The following is a 23,071-nucleotide window of genomic DNA, read 5'->3' on the forward strand; positions in this document are numbered from 1 at the left end:
AACACTTTAGTTTAGGGTCCAATTATAGTTGGCATACCATTTATATGATATTGGCTGTTTTTAAAGCACATATTAAAGGGATAGTTCACCCAAAAATTTTAATTAGCCCATAGGTTTATGTGAAATTCTTTAAAAATAATTTTTTTTTTAATTATATTAAAAAAGTTATATTAAAAAAATATATTATAAAAAATGCTTTATAAATGGCATGGCCGTTTCTGTTTTGAAGTCCATAAAAGTGCATCTATCCATGATAAAAAGTACTCCACACGGCTCCTGGGGTTAATAAAGTCCTTCTGAAGGGAAGCGATGTGTTTGTGTAAGAAAAATATCCACAATTAAAACTTTATAAAGTAAAATAACTAGCTTCCGGCCAAACGAACATACGGATTCCACTTACGCCTAAAGCGCAACTTGTGAAGTTCGGAAGTAGTGTGGTACGTCCAACAATTCATCCGAATTTTACGAGGTGGCTAATTCGTACAAATTCGTACGACCTCACTCATACAGATTTGTACGATTTTTGCTAAATCGTACATATTTTACGAGTTGCCCAATTTGTATGAATTCATACGAATGACCCTCTGACCCCGCCCCTAAACCATAACCATCACTGGGGTTTAGACAAATCGTACAAATACGTACGTATGAGTGAGGTCGTACGAATCGGACACATTTGACTCACTCGTACGAATTGGTCGTGAGATAGCGTTGGGTGCGTCATGGCGTAGTGTAAATATCAGCAGTGTGTCGCTTTACTCGCATAAGTTGCGCTTTACACTTGGTTTTGGAATCCGTATGTTCGTTTGGCTGGAAGCTAGTTTTTTTATCCCTTAATCCTTCCCAATAGCTAAACTTAACAACTACTTTACTATTAATAAGCAGTTATTAGGAGTTTATTGAGGCAAAAGTCATAGTTAATAGTTAGTTAATAGTGTAATTTAAGTGTGACCATTACATACTTTGTGAAAAAGATAACATAACCCATGTTCGTATTACGTGTTCAGTCAGTTCAAATGAATTAAGTTGACAGCGCTAATTATTATGATAACAATTTTAAAGGTACATTATGTAACTTTTGGCCCTCTAGCGGTTAAAAACAAACATAACTGCATGCATTTTGAGGAAGAACATTGTTTTTGTTGTGCTTCTGTGTGATTGCGGATGAATATGGTTCTTTCTCATAACTAAATAAAAGAGAGAGAGAGAGAGAGAGAGAGAGAGAGAGAGAGAGAGAGAGAGAGAGAGAGAGAGAGAGAGAGAGAGAGAGAGAGAGAGAGAGAGAGAGAGAGAGAGAGAGAGAGAGAGGCTTAACAAAGTGAATCAGGGTAAGGTGAAAACACGTTTTGGAAGAAGGATTGATGTATAACTCATTTTACAAATTATCACAAAAGTCACTTTTCAAAAAAACTATATATATATATATTGTTTCTGCCAAAGACTATTAGAAGGATTGTCCTTGCTACAGTTTGTACATTTATTTGGTGTCCTTGCTTAATGACTTAAAAGTATAAAAAAAAAACTTTCTGTATTATCCAGAAAAAGGACAGGGGATTCAGTTGCTAAGAGGATCCAAACTGCCTCATTTTTGGAGTTCAAAGTCGTCAGCCATGTGTCCCCTCCTCCAAGGCATTTTTAAAGTCCTATTTGATCCACACACAAGCTGTGTCTCATTTCCAAGGCTGCGTCCTCCGGATGTCGCATTTGTAGGCCGCATACGTCATAAAGGATGTTTTATTTCAGAACAGTAACCATTATAAAATTGAACGTTATTCCTATGGCATAAATTGTTGTCATTTCCTAATGACTCTGGAATGTAGTGGTCAGTTTACTGAAATAAAGCAGCCTCAATGACATATGCAGCCGACAAATGCGACCTCCGGAGGACGCAGCCTTCGAAATGAGACACAGCTATAGTCAGCTGACACATGTTGGCTCTGTTCTCAAACCCAGTGAGCCATCTTCCGCTCTCTTTAGACAGCAACCTCAAAAGTGACCGTTTTGGAAGGCTCAACATTGTATTGTACAAATAGTTATTTTAAGTTTTTACAATTTTCATGGGAGACTCTCTAACAAGTGTACACCATAACACTGTTGAATACTATAAAACAAACACTACATGAAATACAAATCCATATTTAATTATCAAACTTATTTTTATACTCTTTGTTATTAAATTAACTTGCTTTGTCAGACATCTTACATTTTTGTTTTCACTGAGCTTACTGCAATGCACCATGGGATTGCATGTGATGCTGCCTTGGAATTTAACTAAACAAAAAAGTATCTTAGAGCAGCATAATGATTCTTGTAAAACATCCTACGTAAGCAGCACACGTTTTAGAACAGAGCCATGTTCCAGAAGCGTTATACATACATAAGCTTTGCTTTAAATGATTTAATGATCCTGCCAAAGCCAAGAACATGTGTGGGAGGTGTCCGGGTTTAACATTAGCATGCTTGGCGGTCCACGTGGCCCATAAAAACTAACCCCGATTTGCATCAGGCATCTGATCTCAATGGTGTTCTGTCAGTGAACCGCGGGCTCGTTTTCAGCCACACTTCCTGAGCCAAGAAAAGAGCAGCTCCCAGTGGATTTAGGGGCCAAATGTCTGAACATGCATGTTTGACAAAGCAAAGATTAGCACTTTTATTAACAACATAAACATCTACTTTCTACAAGACAAACTGTTTATTTACAACTTCGAACAAATTTTTTTTTTTACAGGGTGCGATTGAGATTTTTGAGAGTTGTCAATGCCTTTCAATGTCTTTTTTTGGAGGGCATCTCTAAATAATTTTTTTTGAACACTCGAGGAAATGTAAAAGATGTTTAGTCATTCATCTGAACATCATGACATTTACAACGGTATGATCTTCTTTATATGTGACATGTGACCTATCAAGTGACTGTGTAACCTGCTACAAGCCTAAAAAGGCCAGCCTGGGGAACTCTATAATGTCACACACATGCCATTTTAGATTACTTGAGATGCATAAATCAAAATCCTAATATATCTTTATTAGATATTCCTGATAGGTCAAAGGCACACCGTGTTTTAGAGTGCCTGTTCAATATACTGTATACAATTGTTGAAATTGAAAAACAGCAGACCAATATTTTATGTAACTGACGTCCTACAATACACCAAAAAAAATTGTTTAGGAGAGACCCGTAATTCAACACATTAAATTAAGCATGAAAATGTGAAGTAGGAAGACTGAATTAGTATTTAAAACATGCTCCGATAATCTTTGTTTTATTTACAACTTAAAAAAATATTTTTTACAGTGTAGAAAACTATGAGACATCTTATAAGAGTCAATGTTACCAATTCCTTTCTATGCCAAAACACATTTCCATCAGCTGTAACCCACAAAAAAATGGATTCTGCAGAGAGGAATTGTTAAAAAAAAAAAGACAGTTCTCAGAACTGAAATGAAATTTCCAACTTCCAAATTTGTTTCACTGGCAACGTCTCCTAACCTGTGTTTCAGAGGAAGAACTCAGCGAGTCCGGACATCACTCAAAACATGTCAGCAATGCATGCCGCAGTGATATGTGTTGATCTCCATTTAATGCTAGAGGCCAAAATATGAGTGACACCTGCTGACTTCTCCCATCATACACAACAAGGCAAATGATTGGAGACAGAAAAGGCTCCTCTTTAACTCAATGACACTTTGTGTCACCTGCCTCAAACTCTTGTTAAAAAAAGGCCTGACACCATCAGGCATAGTTTACATTCCCTTTGAGAAGACATACCATACACTGTCTGACCCAACTCATGACCGCACTTGAGTCCCGCGAAGATCGGCCCCATCGGACAGCATTTGGAATCTGTTCAAGTGACGAATGATATTTCAATGAATCATCTGCACAGCGGGGGTTTTAACTACATTGAAGGTGCCAGGAAAACATTGTCATCAGCTGTAATTCTTCTAAGTAATGCTGGGGTCTCAGTGATCAAGTGATCTTAAGAGGCTCTAGAAATGCAAGGTGAATGATTTACAGACTGAGAACGTTTGATTAGCAGGGTCAGAGGGCAGTGGGCATGTTTTGAGGTTATGATATTAAGATTAGTGCCGTGTTTACCTGCCTAATGAACATGGACAAGTTTGAAAGACATAAAATTACTTAAAAATGCTAACAGAGCACTTTGCATTAATAGATTTCACAAGCACTTCTGGTCAGAAAAATTAAGGATTGAGCTCCTCAAACATGTATATCATAAAAATTATGTTTAATATTATATATACAGTATAAATGTGTGTGGAAACACTTGTAGGTAAACCAAAATAATCTGTTGAAGGATTTTTGTGGGGGGTATTTTTGGTTATAGTAATTTCTCACAAATGAAAAAAGATCCAGCCTGAAAAAAACAGGGTTAGATTAACTGAAGTTTATCAAATTAGTCAAATCATATTGCAGTTTCAAAAAAGGAGATAAAAGCATTAATCTTCCTGAGGCCTGAATGCAACATGACAAGTTTTATAATAATATTTCCAGTGACCACAAATGGTCTTATTCTGTGAACTGATGGCTTCCGAAAAAAAAGGGGAAAAAAATCTTCTATCAACCTTTATGTTGACTCCGTCACAACAATTTCTTCTGCGAAGCCTCGCTATTATCCCGCAAAGCAATTTCTGTTGTGACAGTGGCACGGTTTCAAAAATTATAGGTCATACTTTCAGTGTAGAGACCAATATTTTTGCCTTGTCACCAGGCAGATCCCTATCCATCAATGGTCAGTATGAATATAGTGGTTATTTGGAAATGCAAATTTAAAACCAATTTATCATCTGTCAACGGAAATGATTTATTTTCTTGGTAAATAAACAAAAGTACAAATCTTTCACTGCTCTAGTTTGATAAATAGCTCTACAATTTGCATTACCAGCCCTGGTGATCGCCTCTACAGGTTATTTACAATCATGTTGTTGCTGTAAAACCAGAATGTACATACAAAGACTAATTTCTCATTTTCCTCATTAATTTACCCTCATCCATTAGATAATGCAAACGATCAAACAAACTAATCAAATTTATAGGCTCAATTTTAAACAGATTGTAATTGTTTCTGTAAATAAACCATTTAGCTTTATTATTTCTGTTTGCAGACACAACTCTATTAAATCCAAATCCAGTGGAAATATCATAATCAAAATGTGGAAGAAATCGAAAGTATCTGATCAGACTGCAACAGGGCAAGGTAAAGCTTACATGTTTTCATTCTTTTATTCTTTTTCATTTTAATAAAACTATCTCAGGTTGATACTAAAATCTTATTGAAATCTAAAACTTATTTAAATCTTATTACTACAGAAGTAAATTATATGTGTAAATTATATTTACACATAATAAATAAATATGTGTAAATCAGGGCAAGGTAAAGCTTACATGTTTTCATTCTTTTATTCTTTTTCATTTTAATAAAACTATCTCAGGTTGATACTAAAATCTTATTGAAATCTAAAACTTATTTAAATCTTATTACTACAGAAGTAAATTATATGTGTAAATTATATTTACACATAATAAATAAATATGTGTAAATGTAGATATATATTTATATATCAGTAATAGTGATAGTGACAGTAATAGTTATAATAATAATAATAATATATATATAATAGTGAATTCTGTATATAGTTAACACTTAAATTTAAGGTGTCATTGTTACAATGTAATTATATATTTAAGTACTGAGTAATATTAAGCAACTACATGTACTTACTATAGGGTTAGGGTAGGATTAGGATTTGGTTGAGGGTTAGTTGCATGTAATTATGCATAATTTACTGTTATTACTATGGTAAGTACATGTAACATATGTAACAAGGACACTGTAAAATAAAGTGTTACATACATATACATAGGGCTGGGCATCGTTCAAAATCTTTCGATCCGGTGCCAATTTCGATACCTCAGTTTCGATACCGGTTCCTAACGATACTTTTTTCGATACCAATTTTATGAAATCCATTTTAACAAGATTACATAACATATTACCTCAGAAAAACTTTTATTTTTTATGTATTTAGTTTTATTTTTTTCAGTTTGACTCATGCTCCTTAGCCAGTGCACAAAGGAATAAAAAATGTTTTATAAAGCGCTCATGCTCACCAAAGCTGAATTTTTAAATAAAAAAATACAGTAAAACTTTAGTAATATTGTGAAATAGTATTACAATTTAAAATCGTATCTAATATATTTCAAAATGTAATTTATTCCTGCGATGTCAAAGCTGAATGTTCAAAATCATTACTTCAGTGTCACATGACCCTTCAGAATATGAAAACAGTTTGCTGCTTAATATTTTGGAAACTATGATAATTTTTTTCATGATTCTTTTATGAATAAAAAAAATCAAAAGAAAAGCATTTATTTAAAAACGAAATATTTTGTAACATTACACATGTTTTAATGTCACCTTTGATAACTACTGAAAAAAAATTCTGACTAACCATTAACCAACACATTTTTGAACGGCAGTGTACATTCAGTAGGTTATTATTTATTGCAATATAAACACTGTCCGAGTGATCAACAAGATATCTCTTCATTTACCAGTCGAAGACGGAGCAACTTTCTGCTCTTATGTTTACTCTGTGCACTGTCAAGGTCTTCATCGTGTTTGTCGTGGTACCGGTCTTTGCAGCAATTATTTTACCGCAAATACTGCATCGCGCGCGGTTGGCATCGAGCCTGGAGAAATGTACCCACACTTTTGATCGATTTTTCCACATCTTTAAGGTATTATGTGTGTGTGCTCGCGTCTCATATGAATATGTGCGCGGAGAGTTTGTGTGTGTGTGTGCTCGCGGCTCATAAGTATGCGTGTCGAGAGTTTGTGCGTGCGCGCGCGCGTCTCATATGAGTGTGCGCGGAGAGTTCCGCGTGTTTCGTGTGAATAGAGTTTGTGTGTATGTGCGTGAGCGACTTTATGTGTGTCGTTGTGCATTTCATATGTATTTGTTTGAGCACTGACGTTGACGAGTTAACTCCTTAGGTATCGAAATCTGGAACCGAACAACATGTCATTTTTCGATACTCGATAGTATCGAGGCAATTGGGTCGGTACCTAAAAAGTATCGAGACTCGGTGCCCAGCCCTACATATACATATACAGAATTCACCATGTATTACTATCCGCATATGCTGTGTCATTAGTGGGCATCAGAAAGAAATCTAAAGTCCCGGGAGTCATGATCACACAGTTCATAGAAGAACTCCCCGAGGGAAAAAGCCATCCAGATTTTATCCGCAAACCTATTGCTCTCACCATTCAAGAAGGTATGCTCTTTTCCTCGCTTACAACTGTTTTTAAACACACACTAACATTTTTTTTTTATTATTAATAGAAAACAATATAAACTAATTAATTAAATTATTTGCATATATCTGCCATATACATTTTCAGTAACCAAATTGAGATTTTTGTTGTAAACGTGCAGGTAAATTGGCTATTTTCAAAGCCATTGTAGTAGGTGATCCCACCCCTACTGTAACATGGGCAAGAAACAATGGTGATGTTTCAGATCCAAGAAGTTATCAAACCAAATTTGACCCAAATTCTCATGAACACACTATTGAGGTGAGCGGAGTTTTCGATTCATATCACAAGGTAAAAGTATATTCCAGAATGTGCATTCCTTAAACTCTACTCCATGTTCTTTTTCTAGATGCCAAATGTTTCTCCAGACCAAGCAGACACCTATAAATGTTTTGCTACTAACGAATTTGGAAAGGCTATGGTCACTGTTATCCTGAACGTCATTGAAGGTATGGAAATCGGGTACTTTCCATTCTCAACACAGCAATTCATCACTCCAAAAATGTGTAGTGTGTGTGTGTGTGTGTGTCATTTACCGTTTAGTGGGTTTCAAGAAAGACAAAGCAAACCAGGAGTCCAGTGAGTATTAATAATATGTGTGATACCTTATGTACTGTAAGAAACTTTATAACATAAATCAGTGATTTGATTTTTTGGCACATGCATTTTTCAGCTGCAACTGATCCAAAAGAGCTCAAGGCTGTCCTGAAAAGGAAAAGGTGTTGTAAATCTTATGCTGTTATTATATAGAAAGTTATTTTAGGCGATTTCTGTGACTAGTGCATTACCAATAATGCATCTTTCTAACATATGAACTGCTTTGGAGAGGTACTGTAGGTAGACATGGTCCCCCAAAGCTTTAATAAAGTACAGTGGTTGGGGAAAAAAAATAGTAAGAAATTAGGTTTAAAAGTTTGATATCCTTCTCAACCCTTTCCTAAAATACATCCCATATCCTATATAGCTATACCTCTCCTTTAATCAACTGTGAAATACCTTTTAACCCTGCAGTAAGGTTCGCCCGAAAACCGAAGTAAGGAAAGATGGTGAAATTGACCCAAAGTTCTGGGAGATTTTGCTGAGCTCCGATAAGAAAGATTATGAGCGCATCTGTGCCGAATACGGGGTGACTGACTTCCGCTGGATGTTGAAGAAACTGAATGAGATGAAAAGGGAGAGAGAACAAGATCAAGCAGAGGTGCACTTTACATTTTTTTTATACATTTTTATGCAAAATGATGTTGTAATGATATTTCTACTCACAGTTCATCAAAAGTATCTCCCACCTCAAACACATTGATGTGAATCCTGATGGAACCGCTTCTTTTGAACTTGATCTTAACCTTCTGGACCCCAGCAGTAGGATTTTCATCTACAAGGTAAATCGAATGGTTATTATAACACATCTGAGCTCATATCTCCACAAGATTTCAGAACAAGGCAAGTGATGCTGAACATCTTTTGTTTTCTCCCTCAGGATGGTGAGATGATTCCATTCTCTCATAATCTCGATATAGAAATGAAACACAGCCTGAATCAAGTAGGCAAGAAATACATCTTCACAATTAGGGACCTTGTCCCAGATGATGCTGGCCTTTACCAGTTGGACATAGAGGACATCAATGTGTTCTCCACTGAATTTAAGAGTGAGTAACATTCAACCACCTTGTTTATGATGCAGAATAAGTAAGAGATTACAAAGTAACCAAGAGCACTTTCTCATAGTTCCAATGGTGGACTTTCTGGTCAAGTTAAAGGATGTGAAAGCCATGGAGAGGGAGGATGCCATTTTTGAGTGTGTCCTCTCCACACCTTTATCTAAAATCATGTGGGTTGGAAAGAACAACCGATTAGAACAGGGGGAGAAATATGACATCACTGTGTCCGAAGACAAACTGGTCCATAGGCTGGTGGTGAAGGACTGTATGCAGCTGGATAAAGGCATCTATGCGGCTGTGGTTGGTATCAAGTCTTGTAACGCCTGGCTGATAGTGGAAGGTATGATCTCAAAATATCCAAAACATCTTTGGTGTGACTGCAATAAGTGACTACGATCAGTGTTGGGGAGTAACTGGTTATATACATCAACATCTGAACTACATTTTTAGTAGCGTCACAGCAGTTCAAATGTTTTCAAGATGTAGCTCTGTGGTTTTCAACTGGTTTGGCCATGGGATCCACAATTTCCCATTGACATTCAGCTGCGACCCTAAACGTTTAACAAAAAAATGGTTGATACACACACACACACACACAAATACCACCCAACATTACTTACCACACATAAATTGAAATAATACAACTTATACTGATGAATAAACAGTAGCCTATAAGGTAAGACTATTAAATAGTTTGTTTTTCTGAGGTAAGATACTTTTTATTTCGAAACAAGTTACAAAAATAATGTTAGAATAATGACACTGACGTATAGCCTGACATCTCATCTGACCACAGATACTGACGCTTTAGTCTGGTACGCTTTACATAAACTGCGTTTCATAGAAGAGTCAATAGCCTTCATACACGTCTTTCAAAATAAAAGTATCCTATTAGAAAACCATTTAGACTCAAGTTTTCCGATGTTGTTACTTTGACTACACACTCTGCGACCCACCGGTTGTGAAACACTGGTATAGCATACCCAGTAAACTATTTTCCAAACATTAAGGTTTTATGTAATTTTGTACTTACAACCAGTTAAGAGAAGACACACAAACTACCAACAAATTCATTTTAGTCAATCAGTTGATTCATATGTGTCACATATGAGTCATCACTCAATAGTGTTCCTAAAAGCATGTAATTTTATTTAGTTTTTAGAAACATAAATATTTGGTTATATTTAGGCCTATACTGTTACTTTTTCACACTGTTTTTTAATCTGTGTTTTAAATATGGGTGTTTTAGTTCTGTAAGTTGAACTTGGTGTTAATATATCAGTTTCTGTTCCAGATATACATGATTCTGATTTTTAAAATAACCATGTAATTTGATAATTATATACCATAAGGTATATAATTATCCATAAGGTACAATATGGATATATTGTACCTTAAAACAGGTTTTTCAAACTGAAAGGCCCGCAAAAGGAATGCTAGAGCCGCGCGTCTGTGGACAAGTTTATAGAAACAAAGTGTAACAAATGTAATATATGTAAGAATATGTAAGATATGTAACAATTTAAATAAGACTTAAATAATAAATAAATAATTTAATTAAAGTAGATTAATAAATAAAATAAATCAATAAAAATCAATACAGTGTTAAAGTGTGTAGAAAAATGCAATAACGTAACATAATATTAAATATTTTCAAAAACATATTTTACACATTTATAATATTAATTTTTCACAATGGGTCTTTATACAGGAAAATATAGAATAATATTTTAGCCTTTTAGGATGGGAGTCCCTTGCACTTATGATGATATTTGGGGGCCCGTGGCATCTAAAAGATGAAGGGAAAAAAAGGTTAGCTTAAGGTTAGCTTTACTGTAGCTGAACTACTGTAAATGAAATGTAGCTTGTAACTCAGTTTCCCAAACACTGTTATAGTCCACATTACAGCAATGTCTCTGAAAAAACGTTTATATTGTGCACAATATATCTTATTGTATCCTTTCTTGTTTTGTTTTATTTTGTCGTGCCATGTCGTGTTCGTCATTTGTCTAATGTCATGAACCAGCCGATAACAATCTAGATTCTAAGGGCAAAAAGAAACCCCGAAAAACAACCCAAGCCGGAGGGGCAGGAGTTGACTTGGCAAAGATCGCTGCAGAACAGCAGGTCAAGCTAAAGAAGGAAAGAGATGAGAGAATTGTGGCTGTCAAAACAGTCAGTGCTGAGAAAGAAGTAGCAGGTGCGGTGGACAGCGGTGCTTCGCCATCTTCTTCTGGAGATGATTCTAATGCAGAGAAAGAGGTCAGGAGAGAAGACTCTGATGACACTGGGCTGACAAGGAGTGTACCAGACACTAGTGGAAAAGACACAGGGAAAGGTAGGAGTAATATCAACAAGGGAAATGTTATCTTTTGCCACAAAGACACCACATTTGAATTGATATTCCACTGTAAAAAATGCTGGGTTGTTTCAACCCAATTTTGGGTCAAATATGGACAAACCCAAACGTTGGGTTAAAAATGTAATTAAAAAATTTAACCCAACGGCTGGGTTTGTCCATATTTGACCCAAAATTGGGATGAAACAACCCAGCATTTTTTAGAGTGTACTACAGACATTCATACATTTTCAAGTGTGACATAAGTGTCCAAAAACAGAATTAACATCAAGGTGATTATTAAATTATCTCTGACTGTCAGGATTTTCAGGTGAGAAACTGTCAAAAAGCGGAGGTGTGACTACAGGTTCGGATGAAGGCCTCCTGTCTGGAGAATCAATCGGTATACAATTTGATGGTGTACTTATACTTGAGAAATGATAATTGTTCAACAACAAAAGTCATTATTGTCCCCATTAACACATTAACTTCAATTAATATGAGCAAGTGTGACTCTGACATTATTTCAGTGCTTTATTCACACTTAGCCACAGTGTGGCACTGTATGAAGGATCAGCACATGATCAGACTGATGCCAACAGTTTGAAGCAATTATTCACTACACATTCAACTGACAAGATTAATGGTCCTTACTGGGGAAGGCATGTAATTTAGGCAGTTTAGGCAAGTGATTTATAACTCAAATATAATTGATCTATCCAACTGTATTAATAAGTTTCCATTTAGTTCAGGTTAGTAAACCTGCAATCTTTCATATTTTACTTGTCGTCTTATTCGCTATTTCTTATAGACAGAGCTTTTGTGTAGTCCTTGGTTTTTTCTTACATTTTCTGGTTTTTGCATACTTATGTATAACAACTTAACAACCATTATTATAAAATATTTTGTTTTCGGTAACACTGTGTCCTTGTTTAAGCATCTTACATGTACTTACTATGGTCAAATTATGCATAATTACAAGCAACTACAAGCACTTTATTTTAAAGACCTGTTCCGCATGTACTATGTACTTAGCAATTACAATAAATGGATTATAAGGTATAACCCTGAACCTACTTCTATTACATGACATGTCGTGGCAAGCTTTTGAAAACGCAAGCTTTTGAAAATGGGTTTCAAAGTGCAAAGTTTTGAAAATTATACCTTTACCGTCTCCATGTAAACCAAAAAAAAAAAAAAAAAAACGTGAGTTTGTGAAAAACGGTGGCATTATGTGCATGAGTATTACATGCTCTGTAGGTGTTGGGTTTTTCTTTAAAGTGACATCGCCGACTACTGGCTGGCATGCATAATAATACAGCATTTTAAGTCGTATTTTCTGTAAAATAAAGTGTATCCAGATCCCTAGCCCAAATTAAAGGATAGGTACATGCTGCAACAAGGGAACCTTAAAATAAAGTGTAACCACCTTATCTTTTAAAAATGCATCACTCTTCAGTCCCTGGAAAAGTTCTGATTATATAACATATAAATAAGTCATAATTACTTGGCTTGCTCTGATATGACATACTGGTATCAGGAAATATGTAATTTAGCATTACGTTTTAACCTAAAAAAGTACAGCTACAGCATGTTGTGTTATAATGAACACCATAACTACTGTTGATACAAGATAAACATCTCAAACCCACATTAACATCATTGATAAACTTGCATTCTTCCACCTTCATACTTTTGGATTTCTCCTCCCAATTCTAAGCTCAAGACACTAAATCTCTGATCCATGCCTTCAGTTCTCTCTTAATCGGTGCGCTTGCTAAAATCCCTGCCAGTTGTCACCTACATCTTTCTCATACTCTGCACTGGCATTATTTACTACAAGGTTCTGTTAACTTCTACAAGTCTCAGTAGTTCCATATTTGTCTATATAATGCCAGTTACATTTGTGTTTGGTTTGTTCACACTATTTGTTTGTGAAGCAAACGTGAGCTGTGGGAAAGGCACTGAATAACATTTAATAATAATACTAATAATACTAATAACCAATATATGCATTATATAATTACTATTATTATATATAATATATTGAATATCTTGTTTTTTCTAGATGATAGAACTCACTTCACCAGTGGAGACGAGTCAAATGTACATATTGTCAGATGTGAACCAGCAGAACTTTTTTGTAACCAGAGCACCAACAAAGCCAACAGGGATGGGGAGAAGGTGAATTAACGATACTATAAATGATCGATTTATGTGTTTAAGTGTCTTTTGTAATTGCTCTTTATATTTCATTCTGTCTGATTGCTAGTTGTACTCTAAAGTTGAAGATAAACAAGAGTTAATAATACAAAGCTGCAAAGATTTATCCTCAAGACAGAATCGGGCTGAAGTGATTGAGTGCAAGACTGACGCCATGGCAACAGCTGGAGGTATTGCGATTTCTTTTTTATTTCACAATGGTATATTACTAGTTTAAACATCAATAAGTAAATGTTTATTATATTGAGAAAACAGACTCCGGTTTCACAGACCGGGCTTATATTAAGCCAGGATTAGGCCTAAATTCATCTTTTATAAACATACCTTAGAAAAAAAACACATTACTGGTGTGCATCTTGAGACAAAACAATGCCACTGACATATTTTAAGATATGTCAGAGCAAGTTGCTTTCAGTTAAAATGGCACAAACGTGCATTTTAGTCTGGGACTACACTTCAGCCTTGTCTGTGAAACCAGGGGATAATGTTAATAAATTAAATCTAAGAGTAATTATGTTGAATCGGTGTCAAAAAACATCTCTAAATATTACAGATCTTCCTAAATTTGTCCCCGATGACCTGCACAAGTTCTCCAAAAATGTGGTGGTTAAAGTTGGCCAGACTGCTTCCTTTAAAATGACATTCCAACCTCAAGACTCGTCAGAGATCAACTGGTTTAAGGATGACACAGAGCTTTTTGATGGAGGCAGAATAAAAGTAGTAAAGGAACTAAACCAGAGCTGTCTTCAGATAAAAGAATGCCTGCGATCTGACTCTGGGGAAATTAAGATCCAGCTTAAAAACCCTTTGGGTACCGCAGAGGCCTTCTCTAGGCTTATTGTGGTCGGTAGGTTTCTACTCAACTGTATTTTATATTGAAAATATTCTGAAATAAATATTTATAAGCCTTCCGCCTTTTACATACAGACTCATGCATTAACATTAAACTGACACATTAAGTATTTCAAATAACTCTGCAGACAAACCAGGTCCACCACAAGGGCCAGTAGAAGTGATTGACAGCTCATCTTCTGTCATTGAACTTAAATGGAATCCACCAAGTGACACCGGTGGCTCTGAAGTGACAAACTACCTTGTTGAGCGTCAGCAGGTAGGGCAGAGTATGTGGAAGAAGGTTTGGGATAGTTCAGCCAACCGCCTGTCTTTTCGAGACAGAAATGTGTCCCATGGCAAGAAATACATCTACCGAATCTACTCCGGGAACTCGCTGGGTATCAGTGATCCTTTGGAGACGGAAACCATCATGGCTGGAACTCTGAGTGAGAGACTGCATGTTTATAAATAAACTAATTAAAAAATACATAGGACCTCTAACTATATGCTCTTTTTTTCTACTTCTTAAGCAAGTAATCAACACTTCTATGTTGCAGTTCTCCCTGGTCCACCTGCCCCTCCTAAGGTGGTCAGCGTGTTCAAAAACTGTATCAACCTAACATGGACTTCACCAGAGAAAGATGGAGGAACCAAAATACTGGGCTATCAGCTGGAGAAACGCAAGAAAGATACAAACCAGTGGGTGACTCTGAACCCAGTTAATGACCCTATTCAAGGTACCTTTTTTCCCAACACTGGTTCATCAAAATAGTGACTCTACCTACATTTCTGCAAAACATACCGAAGCATACAATGTACTGCAGTTTTCAGATAAAATGAACACTTTTATTTTCTTCATGCAAATGATGATCACATGGGCAGACTATTGATTATAAAGACCTCCGTGCAGTTCCTTGCACAATACTATGAAACAATAGGCCTACATGTGAAACACAAGTCATAACTTGATACAAGACTTATAGAAGCAAGCAATCGCATGGTTGCTTGCTTCAGCAAATGCATTTTAATCTTAAATTTGCTATTGGTTAAGTTTAGTGTAGGGTTGAATGGTGGTGGTATGTTATTATCAAACATGATAGTATGAACCTTTTAGCGCTATTTAGACATTTCATGTCCAAACTGCCTGCGATATACGTAAAACAACCAACACAAACCTGAATAAGTTGGCAGAACACAAAACATTTAAGGCAATCAATTGCCAAATTTATTAAGTTATGAAATTCAAAGTTTAAGTAAGCAGAACTAGCAGATTTTTATTTTGTACTTAAACATTTCTAGTTAAGAATAATTAAAATGTATGAGTAGACTAATTCATACAATTACCTCAAAACTTTCATGTAATCTCAATGTGAACACTTGTATTAGTATAAACTTAGTTAGCTTTAACAAGCTAATCCGCTAACATACTAATTTGCTAACATATTACCAATAGTATCTTATACAGAAGCACTTGCTGTATGAACGCAACAATATAAAGGTATTATTTGCTCTCAAATCAAGCTGCATGCACCACTTGTCACCATGATGGTAACTATCCTTAAACCAACATTAACAGAAATTCTTCTAAATTAGCAAAACATTAATCACTACTAAATCTCCCACTTAACATTAGTCTGGCACAAAAAAAAACAAAAAACATTATATTACACTTAATTTTAGCATTTACTCTCCCTTTCGAGTGCCATGCTGGGAAATAGACATCCCAGCCGTTTCAGTTAAACTTAAGTTCGTCTAAATTAAAAGAAATAATTTCATAAAACTCAAAACAATGAAACAGTTCAGTTTACTTAAAATATATCGGTTCTGTGACCTTGAAAGAAAAAGAAAGTGCTAAATACTCATAAAAGTTCATTTGACTTGAGTTGAGTGTTGCCAGATTCATGTTCATCTGTTTTGGATAAAACTTAACACTATTTTAGTGCTGCTCACTAGACATATCAGATTGAAAGTGTTGCAAAACCTGCAAGAAGCAAGCAGCGCAATATCATTTTGGGGCTTCACTTTCAAAATCAAAGGGCTTTTTGTTCAAACACAAGAGTTATATGCTTTATAATTGTTAATTGTCACTTCCCATACCCTATAATTCAGCTTTAGTTGTTGAAGAAGAAAAAAATCAAGAGTGGACATAGCTAAAGTGACAAATGCCATGATCTTTCCAGCTAATACAATGAATGTATACCAAGTGAACCGGAAACCTTGATTGTAATTACTGTCTATCTTTAAGTTACAATTAAACAAAATCATATAGGGTTTGAATCCCAGAAAGAGAATATTAATTTGTGGACAGATGCAGATTCCAAAGTAAATGGAAATGATTTCCCCGTACCTTTAAACTATGTAATTAGAAAACAATAGTTTTATGATTAAATGGCACGAGTTTAGATAAACACCATTTAAGTAATATAATAATTTTTATGATTTAAATAAAACTAGTTCATTCAGAAGTTTTCCAAGACATGGATAACTTTTAAATAACAAAAACGTCACAGTGTTCGTGAGGTTGGACTGTTCTAATGATTTGCATATTCTTCTGGGTCTCATAAATATGCAATATTTCGTAACGTGTTTCTTGAGTACTTTCCAACCAAAACACTTCAGCACACCAAGATGCATCTTGTCATCATTACATTTGTTCATTGGTGACTGTTTTCATGAAATCCTACATACAAATCAGCGATTATTATGATTTCTCTTCACATTTGCTGAAAACAGCAGCTGCAAAAAGCTATCTGAGGTTATTTCACTCTGAATCCTCTTTATAGACACCAAAAAGACTTTACATTAAAAAAAACTTTACATTAAGTAGTATCCAGTATGGAAATATATGGCACAGAGAGCCCATTGCACAATGCTCTGCACTCCATCTCTCATCTGAACACTCACCCTGCAGTGAAAATGAAATCAAACCAATGTCCCTCTTATTGATACGCTCTTCATTTATTTTGTGTATTTTCAAAATAAATGTAGCAAGATTCAAATTTGCAAATCGTAAAGCAAGAAATATTCCTCTAAGCCACAAGATCTCATGTTTAGTTAGAAGGCTCAGACCCCCTAAGACTGAAATCCTATAATAGCCCCTGGTAGGGGTCTAAATAGCCTAGCACTTTACCTGAGGGATCTCTTCTGCATTCTCATAGAAGCCTCCAATCAGTTTAAAGAGCTTACCACCTTTCTATTTTCTCACATCATTTCCAGCGGCTTGATCACAATAGAAACCAAACAGCATAAACCAACGTCTCGTCAGCTGAAAATATATTTTACTAAAAAATGGTTATGAAATATTTATTTAAATTAAAGCACAATTACTTCCTGTTCTGATGATCTCATCATGTCTACACCTCACAAACGCAGTATTTATTCCAGGAATAGGCTACACTGATATCAAAGCTTATCCCAATTCTCCAATCTCACCTACAACTAAAGGACCCTCTTTGATACATCTGCATATCATTTTTATAAAAACTGACAATTTCCCCTAAAAATTGTCTCCACACGATAAAGGCAAGATTCAAATGTATCCTAATGAGCACAATGGTACAATAGTGTGTCTTGACTCCACCGACTAATTATGAATCTCCAAACATGTTAGCTATCAAATCACTGTCTTTACTTGACGTGTTATTCTGACAATTAAAATAATCTACTTCTCACAGCTCTGAAGTATGCAGTGAAGGATGTGTCTGAGGGGTCAGAGTATGAGTTCAGAGTATCAGCCATTAATATGTCTGGGGCTGGAGAACACAGTGCTCCCTCTGTGATGGTCTGCGCTAAAAACCCCAACAGTAAGTTCTGATCATAATTGTTTCTTAAAAGAGACTATGTACTGAATTGAACATTTCGTCCTTCTTTCTACTTCCCAACCATTTACTTTCAGTCAGGCCCTGCTTCAAAGATCCTGTAGACTTCATTGTTGTGAGAGCTGGAAATTCGATCAGAATCAAAGTCGATTATGAGGTACTTAGATTTATTGTGCATGCTGTGTCAGCCCTCATTCCCAAATGAACATGTCTAACATTAGTAAGAACATGTACATTAGCTCCAATGCAACTTAATGTTAATAACGTGATAAACGTTTGCAGTTTCTACCTAATTTAATCAATTTCACAGATGATAAAATGATTTGCAAAGTCAAACTTCATTCCAGCCCTCATAGAAATATTATCCATTCATTTTTTACCACTTTAAGCCTGAAAAAAAAGCAAATTTGCAGGACGTTATAAGATGTTCTGTAAAGCTTGCAATCAAGCAACAATAGCTAAGAGATGTGAGGCTTAATATAGGGTCAGTTCAGCTCAATGTCTATAATCGGTCACAATATTCAGTCTATCATTTCCTTTCAAACTGTGTTTATGTTTAGGGCTCTCCACAACCTGACATCACATGGCTGAAAAATGACGAACCTGTGAATCCCTTGGTCAACATCATCAATGTTGAGGACTCATCCACACTTGTCATCTCCTCGTCAAAGTATTCAGACTCAGGTGTTTATACCATCATGGCAAAGAACTCTAGTGGACAGTCCAGCTTTGACATAGAAGTCAGAGTGGCAGGTAAGTCAGTTATCTGAATATAAGGTAAAACATCACTGCATACTGTAGCATGCGAATGGGTCAGACACCTCTAAAAATGTCCCCAAGATCACTTAAAAAAAAGACCTCTAAGCTATTAAACAAACTTACCAGCTCTGAGTTCAATTTTGATTTAAATATAGAGGGTGAAAATAAGGGGCAGAGGTATATATATAATACATCTATGGTTATTGGTTAAGTACAATACAATATATTTGAATATTATTGCAAGAAATTCAGATAGTAGTTTGAGAATTTAGGGAGATTGATTTAAGTATGTAATATGCAATGCTCCATTGGATAAATCCCTTACAGCCACTTAAATCATTGTGCCATATCAACAACCCCCCTTGTATGTACAATATGTGCATGCACAATCCCCAGTTCAAAACCTTGTTTGCCCTTAAGTGACATTTATATATTATGTTGAGAGCAAAAAGCAAAAAAAAAAAAAGCAAGCCAAAGTGCATAGCCACTGTGAATGTGACTATGCTGTCCAGTTTATCACACTAATAATTAGGCCTGGCTGCATCCAGGAGCAGCTCTAAGCGGGGGCAATGACCTCATGTCAACAAGCAATCCTGTAAATTCCATAAATACAATGCCCCTGTAAATTTGTATACAGCCAAGTCATTATAATTAGTTTATTTCTGTGAGGCTGTTTAGATGACTAAATGAAACATGTGCCCAATATGCACCACTACTGGCTACAAGGTCCTCTGGCGTGCAGTTTTTATCTGATCACTCATGGGCCAATGTATTACTTTCATTGCCTCACAAGTTTGCCAACCCCTGCAGCATGAAAGCTTCTTTTCTTTCTCTACAGATGAACCCAAGCCTCCAGGCCCAGTGGAGCTGGAACAGGTTGTTTATGGTAAAGTCATTATCACATGGGCTCCATCTCCAGACCAGGAGAAAGACGATCGACTGTATTACTTGGTGGATGAACGTGATTCCAACACACGTGTTTGGCGTACAATAGCCGACCGTCTGTTTAGCAACACTTACACTGCCTCGGTCCAATCCGGTCGAGAATACCACTACAGAGTCTATGCAAAAAATTATATGGGATTTTCTGATCCATCTAAATCACCAACGTGGGGTATTAACGAACTGAGAGGTGGGTTTCTGGAGAGAACAAACTAGTGCTCATTTCATTCAATTGTCTTATTGTCATCACTGTATATCACCATAATCTGTTGATTGAAAGGAACGGCTTAACCAAAAATGAAAATTGTCATCATTTACTCACTCTCATGTCATTCCGAACCTGAATGATTGTCTTTTTTCTGTGGAACACAAAAGTAGAAATTTTCAAGATTTGTACTCGTTGCTCATTTTGACGCAGTTACAATGAATGTGGACTGAGGCTTTCAAGATTGTAATTGATGTAAAGTAAACGCACCATTAGTTCATTTGACGCATGTATGATTTTTCCAAGTCTTCTGAAGCGATACAATAACTAACAAAAATCTCCTTGGGGCATATTAGTGAATGTCTGCCTTATGAATAAATAATTATTTTAAGTTATAGATCTTTTCAATTACTCAGTTGACCTAATTTTCAAAACTCTGAATGAATCATCATCACTGACTCAATGATCTGGTCGCAGCAGTACAGTAGGAAGGACTAGTACAATTCTCCATTCTTTATCTATTTTTTGCAACAACAAAAAAAACAAAAAAAAGTCTTAAAGGTTTGAGAGGGTGATGAAAAATTAGCAAACAATGACAAAATTACATTTTTGGTATTTTTTTTCTTATTTCTAGTGCCACTAGTCACAAGCTTTCCGGCTACGATAACTTTTGAGAGGCCTCCTTCCATTATGGTTCCACTGAAAGTCCACAGTCCACCGCAGGGATATCAGTTGTACATGACCTGCGCTGTCCGTGGCTTCCCCACGCCTCATGTCACATGGTACCTCAATGGCAACTGCATCAACTCCAACAACACCTACTACATCACAAATGTACATGGCGTCTGCTCTATGTACATCATGCGAGTTGGGCCAGAAAATAGTGGCGAGTACAAAGTGGTGGCGGTCAACTCATTTGGCAGAGCAGAGTGTTCCACCAAACTAAGAGTGAAAGGTATGTTAGATGTAATGATTATTTCCACATTTGACATGCTTATTTGAATGTTATTGGTACTATAAAGTGCCATCATAAATTACATTTTTATTCTGATTTCATTCTTTTTGATTTATTCACAGATTGAAATTCAGAGTGCGGACCCTTAGCTAGCTGTACTGCAAACCAATAAACAGTGAATTATTTTGTGTAAAGCTACTTTGAATACGCAATATGCATTGTGAAAAGCACTAAGGTATCGGCCTGGAAGATATACAGATCTATCACTTGTTGTGATACTTAATTAGATAAAATCAGAATCTATTTATTAACAATATATTAGCGCTGTGATAGCTATAAAACTCAAATGTGAACTGTGTTTATTGAAATACAAATAAACTACTTTCTGCCAACTTCTCTGCATGGTGATTTATTTAACAAAAAAAAGCATCAAAGAAAGAAAATGTGAGCATAGGTCATTACAGTTTTCCCTTATTCAACAAAAGCTTTTAGATATGAAGCACAGTGCATTTTATATACCAAAAAAGGTTCAAGTACATTACCATACCACTGCAAAGATCACCTGCCCTGGGTCTAGACATAGACTTTACAATAGACTTTACAAAAGTGATGAAGTTATCGATGACTTTGCTGAAGAATAAACAAACTCATTTTGCTGCATACCTTGTGGCACTGGGAGGTGTTTCAGGTCGTAGGGTGACGTTTGTGTACTCAGTTTCCAGAAGTCCAGAGATGTCTCCAGGCTAACTCAAGCACTGGTCCTTGCAATTTGCCTGGCTCCAGACTTTGAGACAAGCTGTCTGGGCATGTCAAGCTTGGTAAATCCCTGTCAATGTAAAATGAAACCTTCCCTCAGGGCTGTGAGGGAAATATGCTGCCACATGAATATATATTTTTTACAAGACCCAGCGTTCATATCAGTATGAGCCCCTGAATATTATAATTATATCTGTAAAAGCTTTATATCGAGATCAATCGCAATGCAATAGTCGAAAATCACCTGTAATAACTTTGTTCATATAACACTTTAACCAGCAAATTCTTAATTTTAAGTGCCATTTAAGATACATTTTAATTGTCCAATAAACATGCAATATGTTCGGTCATGTTACAAGAGATCGTCATCCTACTGTAAATGGCAAGGCCTGTATAGAGCAAGTGTCTACATTTAGGACACATGTATGACTTTAATGCTAAATACTCTCTCTTTCTCTCTGTGGTTCTTCAACTGAAATCATAATTCTAAAATTTCAGCTATGCAAAATAAGTGGGCTGCTGGGATGGAGTTCGTTATCAGTTTGATTAAACAATGATTTACTTTCAACAGCAAGACTTAGATGAGCTTCAATTCAAAAGATAAACATCAAAATAAGACGGTAAACAACATTTTGGCAATGACTGACATAACAGAAAACAATAAAAGTTAACTTCACTTTCAGTCAGGAGGATCATAAATGATATATGAATATGTTAATCTGCTTCATGGGCTGGACATCCCCCCACCTCAGCTTCTCAAATAAAAGCTTTAATGTGACAGCTGATTGATTCAACTGCATAAAGTCTTCCATTCAGTCCACCAAATGTTCTTAACGCAGAAGCTGAAGGAGCAGCGGGATTTTAAAGGTGAGTTTACATTTTCTTTGACATGCAACACAGGGAACCATCAGGGATAATTTACCATTAGAAATTCACAGCTCACCTATAGTTATGAATTTCATCAATCCTTGAACTATGTACAAAAAATGGAAACAAATTTGGTAAAAAAAAATGGTTTTCATTCACTGGGAGCAAACTTGAGAACATGATTTCATTAACACAATTGCAAGTCAGATGTACATTTAACAAGTAAGTAATCTACTGCCATACATCATTAATTACTGCTATGAGAATCACTCCCCTCCACGCCGGCTCTTAACTGAATTTAGATCATTATGTTTACCTGAGGATGTGCTACACAGAATTAAAGGCACAATATGTACGATTTTTGGACTAAAATATCCCC

The 23,071-nt window shown here is 35.8% G+C and overlaps 1 protein-coding gene across 1 annotated transcript; it reads left to right on the forward strand.

Moving 5' to 3' along the window:
• The first annotated feature begins 5,143 nt into the window (after positions 1-5,143).
• On the forward strand, positions 5,144-21,361 carry LOC307006986 (immunoglobulin-like and fibronectin type III domain-containing protein 1). Its single transcript, XM_079628537.1, has 23 exons — positions 5,144-5,213; positions 7,175-7,297; positions 7,459-7,598; positions 7,687-7,786; positions 7,881-7,916; positions 8,011-8,056; positions 8,349-8,535; positions 8,603-8,716; positions 8,815-8,983; positions 9,063-9,335; positions 11,022-11,333; positions 11,656-11,736; positions 13,402-13,517; positions 13,606-13,726; positions 14,110-14,403; positions 14,537-14,836; positions 14,948-15,127; positions 18,065-18,193; positions 18,286-18,365; positions 18,769-18,961; positions 19,806-20,099; positions 20,749-21,069; positions 21,192-21,361. The coding sequence occupies exons 1-23, from the start codon at positions 5,168-5,170 to the stop codon at positions 21,194-21,196; spliced, it is 3,660 nt and encodes a 1,219-aa protein (XP_079484663.1). The 5' UTR covers positions 5,144-5,167; the 3' UTR covers positions 21,197-21,361.
• The last annotated feature ends 1,710 nt before the right edge of the window (positions 21,362-23,071 follow it).

The sequence above is a fragment of the Phoxinus phoxinus genome (assembly GCF_949152265.1).
Source record: "Phoxinus phoxinus genome assembly, chromosome: 11".
NCBI classification, from domain to species: domain Eukaryota; kingdom Metazoa; phylum Chordata; class Actinopteri; order Cypriniformes; family Leuciscidae; genus Phoxinus; species Phoxinus phoxinus.

Coding starts and splice junctions, on each gene's coding strand:
- LOC307006986 (XM_079628537.1), top strand. CDS start 5,168: ATGTGGAAGAAATCGAAAGTATCTGATCAGACTGCAACAGGGCAAG. Junction 11,737..13,401: donor CCTGTCTGGAGAATCAATCG/GTATACAATTTG, acceptor TGTTTTTTCTAG/ATGATAGAACTCACTTCACC. Junction 18,194..18,285: donor CTGCGCTAAAAACCCCAACA/GTAAGTTCTGAT, acceptor ATTTACTTTCAG/TCAGGCCCTGCTTCAAAGAT.